The 12,737-nt window shown below is 47.9% G+C and overlaps 1 protein-coding gene across 2 annotated transcripts in view; it reads right to left on the minus strand.

Annotated features, from left to right (window-relative positions):
* Nucleotides 1-6,400: 6,400 nt before the first annotated feature.
* ccdc102a (coiled-coil domain containing 102A) overlaps nucleotides 6,401-12,737 on the minus strand; it is a 50,659-nt gene continuing 44,322 nt past the window's right edge. For both annotated transcript variants that reach the window (XM_082540203.1, XM_082540204.1), the window contains exons 8-10: nucleotides 11,763-11,933; nucleotides 10,929-11,032; nucleotides 6,401-9,346 (exon numbers count right to left, since the gene is read on the minus strand). In XM_082540203.1, coding sequence (XP_082396329.1) covers nucleotides 9,214-9,346; nucleotides 10,929-11,032; nucleotides 11,763-11,933 — 408 coding nt within the window. In that variant the 3' untranslated portion in view covers nucleotides 6,401-9,213. The remainder of the gene's footprint in view (nucleotides 9,347-10,928; nucleotides 11,033-11,762; nucleotides 11,934-12,737) is intronic.

The following is a 12,737-nucleotide window of genomic DNA, read 5'->3' on the forward strand; positions in this document are numbered from 1 at the left end:
ACGCTCTCAAGTGACGGCCTCTGGCAGCCATATTGAAGGCACTCAGCCTCTGGCGATGGCCGTTAGCAACAGCAGATCAAGCCTGTGCATATTAAACCCGGCAGCTCTGCACAGTTTCGGTTTAAGTGACTTCTGTCAGTGCCAATGTCATTTGCACCTGTGTTAGGACATTCTTACCTTTTTGTTGTTGTGGCTGCAGTTTCAGTGCAGAATTGTCGATTTTATGATGTTCCATAAAATTCCTAAACAGTTACAGCAAGATCATTGTGGGTGGAACACCTGGCCAGAAGACGCACAGGTGTAGAGATGTCCAACCTGGGCAGCACCTCGACCGCTCTCCCCTCCTCTCAGTGAGACTACGAGCTCCCTCTGCCGTTTCAGGACAGGATCTGCACATGCCGATGGTGCACGCCGTGCAGGGGCCAGTCCTTCCATGATTGGCCGTCCTCTTGCTCTTCTTCTTTCTCGGGTTTCTCCTGCCTGACGTATTCACTAAGCATGTGATCATGTCAACATGTGTGCTTGTTGTCTCATCCTGGATCATGGTTTTGACACTCACCAGTCCTCGGCCAGCTTTCTTTTGCTTACCGTACAGTCTCAGGGTGCTGGACTTGGGCGAACCCTTCCTCGCATGGTAAGGATGTTTCTTGCCTTGATGTCACTGGCTTCTATCTCCTCCTCTGGCCAGCTGATTATCCCAGCAGAGTAGCTGATTATCAGCAGGGCGTAGGTGTTGATAGCCCAGATCTTGTTCTTCCCATTCAACCGATGGTGGTTGCACTTTTCCTAGCAGCCTCTTCGTGGTCCCCGCTTGCCTGAAGGTTTCCCAGGTACTTGTAGCTGCCCTCATTGTCTGCAGTGTTGCCTTCTGGTAGTGCGATTCCCTAATTTCTGACTACCTTCCCTCGCTTTGTTACCATCGGACTACACGTCTCCAGACCAAATGACTGTTGTTGCTGTAGATCTTCAAGTCTCGTGGAGAAGGTGGCTGACGATTGCTCCGTTCTGTAGTCGGTATCTGTAGCCAGTCTCGTCAGTGATCTCAGTCGGGGGGTTTAGGCCTGTGCAGAACAGCAGTGGGGACAGAACGTCTCCTGCACTTGATGGTGACTTGCGCTATTGGCATAAAGTTGGCCTGTAGTGTCGTTCGCCACATCCCCATCAAATTCCTTTCAGTTCCCTGCTCGTGTATTGAGCCATGTGCCTGTTATTCATAGCTTCTATGATGCCTGACAGGAGCGTGCATGTGGTGCTGAGGCAGGTTATTGGACGGTATTTGGATGATCAGGCGATCAGGACTGTCTGTGTCTCATCTGTTAGCAGCTGGTTCATTTTAGCTGCTCATGAAATGAAGCCAATGTGTGAGTTCAGTAAGGAAGCTCTGTGACTCTCCCTTGCAGACGCCTTTGTGCAACCCACCTCCTCCCCATCACCGCCTCTCTCTTGTCACTCAGGCTGCATTCAAGCCTCCATCTTTATCTCCACCATATTTGTTCTCATATTGTTCCCCTGCCACTGAGAGTACACCTTGGATGGTCAGTGGAGAACAGCTGGTTTATTCTCTTGCCTTCTGTCTCTTAGGTATACCTCTTCAAGCAGCTGGCCAGGGCTGAGAGTCTTTGGCAGTTTTTAAGGCCTCAGGTGTGGGCTTCTTAGGTATCCCTTTCTTCATCACACCTTCTGCAGCTCCAACAGTTGGTTGAATTCCTTCCTCCTGCCTTCGTCCTGGCCTCTAGTCTCCATCTCCATGGAGGATACTGGTCCTGGTGGCTGTTCACCTTGTAGCCGAGCATCTCAATAATCACTGCTGCCACGGTGCAGATCGGCTGGCTGGTTTTGGTGATGGTGACAGTTGGGATTGTCTGTAATGCTGCATTCACATTTTCATCAGAGGGTTCACACGTTGGTGTCTGCTTCACGCTGAAGCGCTGGGCGAGCTGCTTCCACAGACTGAATGAACTGGGTCAGGAAAACACTGCGCCTCTAATCTTCATTTTATTTTTTGGACCCACAGAGTGTGGAACGGTTGTTATGTGGCAGTAAGTGCCACTGCAGTTAGGATACCATCAATCGCAAACTTTCACACATGCAAAAAAACAAAACAAAACAAAAAAGTCTTTTTAAAGGTACTTTTTGTAATCAAACTGTAGACGTTTTCAATTTCACCACCAGGAGGCGCTGTTCTAGATACTGCTGTGTTTAGATGTTTTCTTGTCTGTTTTTAGCTTTTTTCTTTTTAACTCCATTACGAGGTTTCGGATTTTTCCAGCCAGACTTTATGAAGACGAATGACTGCCCTGGCTAACTCGCTGCACCACCATGTGGTACAAACTGGTATTACAGCCCAGCACAAGCTCAGCTGCTCACTGTGCTCATTTCTTCAGTCTGTTAATGCTTCATTCCTTTCTGGAAGGTTTTAAAAAGGTTTTCAAACAAATAAGCACATTTTAATATCTGTGAGCATGCAAACAGAAGGCCTGCACTGATTAAAGACCAGCCAGCCTTGCTCACGTGCAGTCACACTTAAATAGGTTTATTACAGAGACGACAGCAGTTTAGAACCAGAGTGACGAGAAAACAGCCAACGACATCAGACGGGCTCCATACAGTTATTCCTCACAACACAAAGAATAACCTGCACACACACACACACCGATTACTGCATGCAAACATGGAGATCCTGCAAGCTGTAGAATAATTATAGAGACCTCAGTGTAATGTTGTGCCATCCTGCTGTCAGCCATTACTGCCCTAATGAGAAAGACAGGGAGAGAATTAACATAATGAACCACACACACACACACACACACACACACACACACACACACACAGTGCAGTGTGTGTTATGCTTAGCTGACAGTTTTCAGCATTATCGTCTTTCTACTGTACTTATGGGATCAGGCTAAACACACACGCACAGACTCACACACACGTTGCTTGATTGTGTGGGCGCTCTGTGAGTTTGGTATCATCCTGGGGCTCCACAGTGAATATGTGAACAAGTTTATATGTCTATAATGTTCATATACAGCTGTGTGTTTTATGCACAGTAAGTGAGCACACACACACACACACACACACACACACACACACACACAGTGTGCAGTGAGATTTGCATGTTTTCCTGCAGGAGGGTAAAACACTCATTATCTGTCTCCTCTGTGAGACGCAAACGCTCAGTAATGGATGTGATGTCAGAGGAGCGGCGGCGGCGTGCTGTTTGGGGATGAGCTTCAGTCTCATTACTGCGCAGCACCGAGATGCTCCCTCTGCGTCTCCACCGCAGAAGCTTTCTGCTGGTGTTCAGAAAGTTCTAACGACCCGCTCACCTGTCTGCAGTGCTTTTCCTTTTTACTTACTTCCTGTTTACTTCTTACTCTGCACTCACTGAGCACATCACACCTGGCCTGAACCCGCAGATTAGGTCCACGATTCCTCACCTGTGGCCGTCAACTGTGGGTAGAAAGCCGAAGGCTGTATCCCAATTCAGGGTCTGCAGCCTTAAAGTATGCAGCCTTAACGGTCCACAAGGGCCGCGTACTCAAAGACCGCTAAGGCCGGAAGTGCGAGGCTTGTGAAATGGGACGGTCTAGCCTCCGTCCCGCTGCCCAGGTTGCCTAGCAACCATGACACTAACAGCTGGAAACGTTTCATACAGCTTTGTTTGACAGAAATGAAGGAGAAAATCTTTTGTTCATTTGTTTGTTTGTTTCTACATGAGCTTTGATTGGATGAGTATCTGAGGCTGAGACCACGGGACTGTGAGACATGATTGTTGGGCTTCACTTCTGTGCTGAACAGTCATTTAAGATTAGCTTGTAAATAACAATTAGCTGATGTTGTTCATGAGACTAAAGTCATCTCACTTTGGTAATGTAAATATAATATGGCCAATATTAAAGTTATAATTTCAATCATTATTAGTTATTACAGCAGTGAATGAACTCTGTTTCAAATACTGAGCTTCAGTAAAGATTCAAGCTGCATTTATTTATATTATTTATATTTCCTGTCACCTTAAATCTTCACTGTATATATAACTGTGTTATATATAAGAGACAAACATTGTTCTTTTAATATGTTGGCATTACTAAATTTGTCTCAGTGCTGACTTTAAATATCCATGAAATCATCACATTCTCTGTAAGATTAAGCTCAGCTATTGAACGGCGTATATTTTAAAGTAAAGGCTTTAAAACCAAGTTAGTACAAACGTCACTAATGTCACATGACTTTGCCGACATGTGACCAACAGGAATGTTTAATGTTCTTCGTTATTAAACATTTGCACATAAATAAGTGACATAATATTCAGTACTTACTTTTAAAAGTTTACTCTTCGGGCGCCCCTCATCCACCATTTTTTGCGCTATGCATTCTGGGATATGTTGGGCCACGAAGTCTACACCGCCACGTCCTTAAAATTCAGGGAAATGAAGGACGCATTTGAGGGCCGCATTTCGAGCAGCCTTCGAATTGGGGCAGCCTTCGTCGCGTCACTGTGACGTAATCGGCCTTAAAATGCGGCCTTTAAGGCTGCAGACCCTGAATTGGAATACAGCCTGAGGCGTTCCCAAACCAGCAGAGATCCCTCGAGAGCGTCCTGGAGTCTCCCAGTGAAGCACCGACCCGAAGACAGTCTAGCCCAGGGGTCAGCAACCTTCAGGACCCAAAGAGCCATTTGGAGCCGGTTCCCACGCAAAAGAAAACACTGGGAGCCGCAAATACTTTCTGACATCTAAAATGAAGATAACGCTGTATATATTGTTTTTTACTTTCATGCTTTGTGTGAACAACTAAGGTGTGTTGCTTATGAAATCCATGAAGTGTACAGAGAAAATTACATTATATTTATGTAATTAACACATTTTGAACTCTTAAAGAAATATAACCAAAGCAAAGACACCCAGCTGAACTAAAATGATCCAGCAAACAAAAACTGCTGTGAGCCGCCCTCCTTATATCGCCTTTGGGCTTTTGGAGCCTTGACCTGACTTTTAAAAAAGAATTGGAAAAACAAGCACTATGCTGCTAAAAAAAAAAAAGATATTTGCAAAATTCTGCCTAAATATATCTTACCTGGTTAATGTGTGTGGCGGGGCGTGGTCTGCAGCACCGCTGCAGGGGAGGCGGACGCACCTGAGCGGCACCCGCAATCACGCCTCGCCGCCTTAACGTCTGCGCTCTCTCTGCTGTTGTGTTGGTGTGTGTCGGGCTGTGAGCTGCAAAGCTACAGCCGGTGTTCTGACAAACTATAACACCGGCTGTATGCGCACAGCAACCGTGTTTTAAAAGTGGTCAACAAAGAGATGCTGTAAACATCGTCGGGTCTGCCGTGACATGTTCACAATAAGACTTCTGCTCCTGAACCTCTGCGCAGCAGGACTGTAAGCTGTCCTCTGTGAGGCGTGAGCGCTGTTTGTTTGTAACATAGTCCACGGTAGAGCTGCTGACATAATGAGGATCCAAAGATCCATAACTGGCCTACCTGGGGTTGAAAGTCTCGGTAAGTGCACGGCGTTTTGGCGGGTACACCGGCTTCCGCGAGCGTGACGCTTATTTTGAGCGATGAAAAATTAATATAATTGTATTTTTATATCACAATAATCTTCCAATGTAGAACTACAAGTTAAAAAAGCACTAACATAAATAAAATACACTTCAGCTAAATACTTGTTTATTACTAATTTATTTTCCCAAACCACGCGGAGCCGCAGGTTATCGACCCCTGGCCCAGCCGAACACCCTCAGCGGGCTCCTTTAGATGCAGAAACACTCGCCATGCATCAAACATGGATGCAGACATCATGATGTCACAGGCCTCATGACAGCATTTCAGCTGCCGCCATGTTGGATTTCTGGAGTGAGACGTGGTCAAAAATGCATCATTCATGAAGATGTTATGATGATATTCACAGAAACTGAAAAAAGTTTATTATGGAAAAAAATGGAGGCGGAAACTAAACTGTACAAAAGGAACAATCGTTTGCAACGTTGTTAGCAATGGTCGCAGTCAACACATGGTTACCATGACAACTTTAACACAGACGACTTGTTTGGTATGAGGCCACGGACAGAGGAACCAGGAGGACAGGAAGTCGGACACAGGAACGGAACAGAAATGTGCGCTCATTTCAAAATAAAAGACCCCCAATCACTCCTAAATGCTGCTGCTGAAAGCTCCGTCACAGACGGGTGTGCTGCTGACGACCTTTCACGGTGCTCGTTCGTGTCCTGTGCAGAACTTGCCCTCGACCCTGCTAACTTCTGTCACATTAGTGCCCGTGTGGAGCTAAAGCCGAGGCTGCTTTACGGAGTTCTGCAATAAAGGCGGTGATTACTGTGACCCACTCATGAATAAATCACAGCGCACACAGAGGAAAAACACACAGGACTCGTGTTCGTATGTACAGCTGACATTTATAGAGCTAATAGAAAACACGGTGGTACAGATCATTTATAAAAACTAAACCAGAACAACATAAATAGCAGGAATACAGAATCCTGGTCAGTACAAATGTCTTGGTCCCCTTCCAGCATCAGAGTCGAGGCAGAGTGAAGGCGAGGCTGGTGGAAGATGAACGGATGAATGGTTTATTGCTGTCACAGCGGCATCGTGTGACTGTTTCATGAGTGGATCTTTCTGAAGTGTTTGGTTCTCAGATCGCATCCTCAGAGCTTCCCATCCTCCCTCACAGCATCTGGACACTCGACATGAAAATGCTAAATACTGCATCGTTACAGGAAGCTTCAGCTCCCAGACTGTGACGTCTCAGGGACGTTTCACCTCAAAATCCAGAGCACCCCCTCCTGTTGTTAGTGCAGTGTCAGAAACACTCATTGGGAATGCTTTTTTTGCAGCTACCTACGGTGGCCCTGAAAGGCCAAACGGACTGCAACTTAAGAAAACACCAGCAAGAAGAAAAACGCTGCTAAAGCAAACAAAACACAACGGAAATAGGAAAAAAACAAGGGAAGTGTTTCTGGGGAGACAATAACCTGATGGACCAGTTTTGGGAACCAAAACATGCTCGGTAAGTGTGTTTTAATCTCACGATTCATACGCACGATGGCACGGTGGTTAGCACTGTTGCCTGAGTTCAATTCCACCATCAGGTCGGGGTCTTTCTGTGTTTGCATGTTCTCCCCGTGTTTGCGTGGGTTCCCTCCGGGTACTCCGGCTTCCTCCCACCGTCCAAAGACATGCAGCTTGTGAGGATAGTTAATTGAAAAATTGCCACTAGGTGTGAATGCAGGAGTGAATGTGAGCGCGACTGGTTGCCTGTCCCTGTGTGTGAGCCCTGCGACAGACTGGCGACCTGTCCAGGGTGGACCTCGCCACTCGCCCTGTGACAGCTGCGATTGGCTCCAGCGCCCCTGAAAAGGAGAAGCGGAAGGATGGATTCATATGATACTGATGACAGATTCTTAGGCTAACACACTTATCTCTCCTGTTTTCTTTCCTCACAAAACCGATAGATCCTCCACATCTTTGAAGAGTCTCCCAGCACGATTCTTAGCATATTTTGGTTCCTGCAACTGGTCCGTCGGGTTATTGTCTCCCCAGAAACACTTCCCTTGTGCTTTTGAAAACGTGTTTTTTCCTATTTCTGTTGTGTTTTGTGTGCTTTTGCAGCGTCTCTCAGGGCCACCGTAGGTATCTCACCCACTTACTTAAAAACAAAGAAAACACACACCCTGCAGTTTCATTTAGGGACTACTTTCTTCCCACCGTCTACATCCGCTAAAGCAAAGAAGCGCGCAGCGAGCTGACGTCACAGATCGGCCGACCTGTTCGCACTCCAGGGCGTCAAATTGTGCCGTCAGCGATGCAGCTGCAGCAGGATGTGACACTCTGAGGTAAGAAGGCTCAGGTGGATGCACACTGACATGGTTGGTGGAGGCAGTTTGGTGGAAAAGAAGGGTTAGGATGGAGCCTCCTCCACGAAACCGCTCACAGAGGATTTGGTTTGTGGATGTTTTCTAGCATGACACTGAGAACTCACAGGAAGCCTACACAGGTGGATCAACAGGAGACACGTGCATTTGATTTGGGGAACACCTGAACTCCAGGTGAGAGGCTGATCCCAGGTGTACCCTGGGCTAATGCTAGTGTTAGTGATTATCTCCCTGGAAGCGAGCAGAAAGCAGCTCAGGTTAAATAAAAGCAGACACACAGCCGGAGCTACAGGTGCTCCTGCTCCAAACACTCTGACTCCGCCCTGCCACGCCTCTCTCGCTGACTCCTCCCTCTTTTCCTCACACACTTTAAGCTCCACTCAGCTTCAGTCCTGCTGAGAACACATTATAGTAAACATTACACAGCTCAGTGGGTGTTCTGAATATCTGCTGTTGGCGGGACTTCTTCCTGCAGCCTGGCCCCGCCCACTCCCTTACAGAGACTTAAATCGCTCCGAGTGGCCTCAGAAGGGGAGCAGAGGAAAGCGGACGCCTTACACCTGTAAGCCTGTGATCCCTGCAGGTGTACAGGTGCACAGCGTCATGTCGTGACATCGCCGCGTGGAGCAGCGTCACACTCCTCAGCCGCCTGTTTCCTGCGTGTGAATGCTGCGTTCGAGTGATCTCAGCGAGGCCCGTGAACTTTAAACACTTTGGTATTTGGCAGAAAAACTCAAATTCAGAAACACTGCATAAAATAATTTTTTTGAACTCTTCGAACCTCAGACTTTGTTCCCTCTGGGCGGAGTTCTAATACTGCAGATGTGAATACAGCATCACAGCTGGAGCAGCTGTGATGCTCGTGACGATGGTGTGAGGGAAGAATGAGCGAGGACGTGGAAAGGATAAAAACATGTCGGCTTGTCCTGCAGTTCGGTCTGAGTTAAGTTCTTTTAATGAGGATCAGACGATCCGGACTTCCTGTTCATGCCTGTCACACTCCGGCTGGGCTTCATCCTGCTGTGTGTGTGTGTGTGCGTGTGTGTTTGCAAGGAGAACGTCTGTTGTTGAAACTTCTTTGTTCTGCTAAATGATGATTGGTTGAAGACACCGTCACCTGTCGCTGCAGGCGCATGCACAGGTGCGCTGTAAAGCTGATTCATGTTGCTCGCTGGGGGCTGATTTGCTTTGTGTTGCCAAACATCAGCTTTCAGCCGAGAGCGACAATCTTCACCATCATCACGCGACTGCTGATGTTGGTGTGTGTGTGTGTGTGTGTGTGTGTGTGTGTGTGCGTGCAGGTGTGTGTGTGTGTCATGGGATCTGGAGCTGCAGTTCCTCGTCTTCCTCGTCCACATCGCTGCTGGGACCGTCGGGGTTCTCAGGACCAAAGCGAGCCGATCGCATCTTCCCGAAGAGGCCGGGACTCTGCTGCTGCCGCCGCAGTCTGACAGGAAGACAGAGAGAGGGTTAAAATAACGTCCGCTCACTTCAGTCAAATGGGCTCAGCGACCTCGGGAAAAGTGTTTCCAGACACTGCCTGAAATCAGTCGGCGGGCGAGTCACCAAAAAAACAGACTTAACATGCTAAAGTGCTAAAAACCTGCAGTTCCTCTGAAGGCCAGCAGGGGCAGCAGCGAGTCAGTCCCCATAGACTCCCATGTTAAAGCTTTCCAGCAGAAATAACCATGTTTACAGCCTGATACACAAACTGATTGGCCTCTACAGATAATATCCTCCTTCGTAACACCTGCAGAGACGAGGATGTTTGAGCTGTATTAAGTCGACACAGTTCCTGAGCTCACAGACTTCTATCCAATCAGACTTCAGAGGCACCGCCCCCTGCTGGACGGCAGACAGGCCGCAGGCTTCAGATGCTTTGCAGACCCGGTGTACGACGACACGGCACGCTGTGAGCAGCACAGACAGTCGAGCAGCCGCCGACAAACTGAATGAAAGCACGAAGAGAAGCGGTGCCCTCGACAAAAACCCAAAACACAAAGATTGTGTCAGCCTCCTCAAGCTGTTGCCATGCCGACATGCCTGTCATTCCGCGACATCAGCAGAAGCATGAGAGAGAGCGAGATCCCTGTTACTACGGCAACCTGTGACCGGTAGCACAGTGATTGGCTGCTGGGTGCTGGAGCAACAGCGTGGAGAAAATGGGAGAGAGAGCATAGAGGAGAGGAAGAGAGAGCGGAGGACTGTGCAAAGCTGATAGAGCTGAGTGACACACGCGCACACACACACACACACACACACACGCACACACACACGCACGCACGCGCGCACACACACGCACGCACACACGCGCACACACACGCACGCGCGCGCACACACACACACACGCACGCGCACACACACACACACACGCACACACACGCGCACGCACACACACACACACACACACGCACACACGCTCCTGAAGGTGTGTTTTGAGTAAGAGCCTGCAGAGCTTTTCAGGAGTGTGAGAAGTGTTATAAACATGCCGACACTCTAGCTGAGCGTAAGTGTTTGTATCAGAAACAGGACAGACTGAGCTGAGCTGTGGGAGCTGTGGGAGCTGTGGGCTGGCAGGAAGGAACAGAAGACTGTATCTCAAAGATGGATGTTGTCCATGTTGTCAGAAGCGAGATGCTTCCATGAACTGCTGATTTCTCCATCCTGGCATTCCAACATTAGCAGCTTTCAGCGCTGGCTTAATTTTTCAGGCCCAGATGTTGTTGCTTGGATAAAACTACAAGTCCTAAAAACTACAACTCCCCTACTGCCACAGGGCAATGTTAACAAGTTGTTTACAAGCCCAGCATCAGGTTTACGAGAACCAAATTTGCTACAATGTTTTTCATCAAAACTTGTAAATCAAAAGTTTTAAGAAATGTTTCTAACATTTTAGCGATATGAGTCATAAATGTCCCGCCGCCGTCGGCTTCACGTTTGTCAAGTCTGCTTCAGCAAAGAGTGACTGAGTTCATATCACAACAGGAAATGAGACAAAGGTGTAGGACACCGGGTGCAAAAAGTCTTACCTCGACTGTAAGTGTTCCAGCTGCACCTGCAGGTTCTCCGTCTGCTCCACCTGCTCATCCAGAGACCTCTGCAGCTTCCGGGTCTGATTTTGAGACTCATCCAGCTGGAAACGCAAAAAATGCAGACGCATAAATCCCGCTTCAGACTGCACGATATCAGCCAGACGGCACAACTCAAACACGAGACGCTGCTGTGGCGCCGAAACACAGCGGTCGATGCTGTGGCAGCTAGCATGCTTCCATCCAGAGCCAAGGAATATTCTCCACACAGACAGCTTCAAAATGAATATTTAACACTTTAAATACACCAGACTTTGTATCAGCTCAAATTGTCCTGAAAATATTAAGAGAAAAAACCCCACCTAGTCACAGAAGTATTTATCGGTCAGCTGTTCGATTAATTCAATCGGTCAGAACGGAGGTTCATAAAGTTTTGAACTGGCTGCTGGTTTGTCTGACGCTGCCTGGAATAACTAACAAAATCTGTTTGTAGGTGTCAGCTCTGATGGTAGCTGATTGGTTTGGCCAGTTGTCTGGTTGTTTGTATTGTTAGTCTGCTGCTTGCTTGTCATTTGCTGGCGGGTCGGTTGGTTTGGTGGAAGGAGGGCCAGTTTTTAACTGGCTGCATGATTTGGTTAGTTGGTCACATGACTGGCTGGTTTGTTTGTGTGTTGGTTGTTTTTTCAGGAATGACTGGTTCAGATCTGATCTGGTCAGTCGGTTGGTCGTTTGGAATGAGTCATGGAGATGTGGGCGGGGTCACAAGCTGGATAAGCAGATGAGATCAACCATAATCTGTGACCCAGCCGTATACCTGCGTAGCCGTGTTCCTACCTCATCCTCAGCCTGTCCCAGTTCTTTCTTAAGCTCCTCGACCCTCAGTCGTAACTTTTTGACTTCGGCCTCGTGGCTCTCGACCCTCCGGTTGGCGTGGGCGAGCTCTGCCGTCTTCTCCTGGAACTGCTTCTTTAGCTTAGCGTGAATATGGCGAAGGTCGGCCAGCTCCTGAGGACAGAGAAAGAGTTCAGACGCTGGCGTTTCCACCTCAGATTCTCACAGCTGATTAACCACGATCAGGAACGCCTTCACTCACTGATCACCCAGGAAATGGCTGACATGCGTTTTTGTTAATGGAAAAGCGACATTAGAGCAACGGTTGGATTTTTTTCTTGTTTTGTGGTTGTTGGCATATTTCATGACATCCGGTCAGATGACCTCTGGCTAAATGCTAACGTTAAATGCTTCAACGTTTAAAAATAATCTGTGAGTTCTGAGTGTTTGAATAACAGACGCACCTTTACATGAACACGTCAGGAGCCTTGTGCTCTTGCGTGAGGATTATATGAAACTGACAGATGAAGCACTTTGAAGCGTGCACTTCCTTATCGTGTGCTGCACGCCGCAGACTTCAGCTTTCTAAAGCAGCTGCAGGCAGAAGCGACCGCAGCCTCTCTGAGGAGCATCGGAACGTGAAACCGTGTCTTCACGAGGGTGTAATTACAGGTAGTTGTGGTCACAGTCGGGTTTAGCACAACAAAAGCTCCATTTGACTGGTTTGCACTTGGAGCTAATGGCAGGATTAATAATGCACCACTGTGTGCCCCCCCCCCCGCAGCCTAATGGCTCCCCAGACAGCAGGAAGCTTTTCTGAACTTGCGATGGACAGAAACGAGACGCATACAGTGATAATAAAAGCCGGGGAGTGGGAACATCCTTATTTATCTACATCTGTACTTCTGATCCATCTCTCAGCGTTATCAGGTATTACATTTTTCTCTTATTACTAACTTCGATCTCCTCTATGTCCTC

This window comes from Aulonocara stuartgranti (genome assembly GCF_965226115.1).
Source record: "Aulonocara stuartgranti genome assembly, chromosome: 1".
Taxonomy (NCBI): Eukaryota; Metazoa; Chordata; class Actinopteri; order Cichliformes; family Cichlidae; genus Aulonocara; species Aulonocara stuartgranti.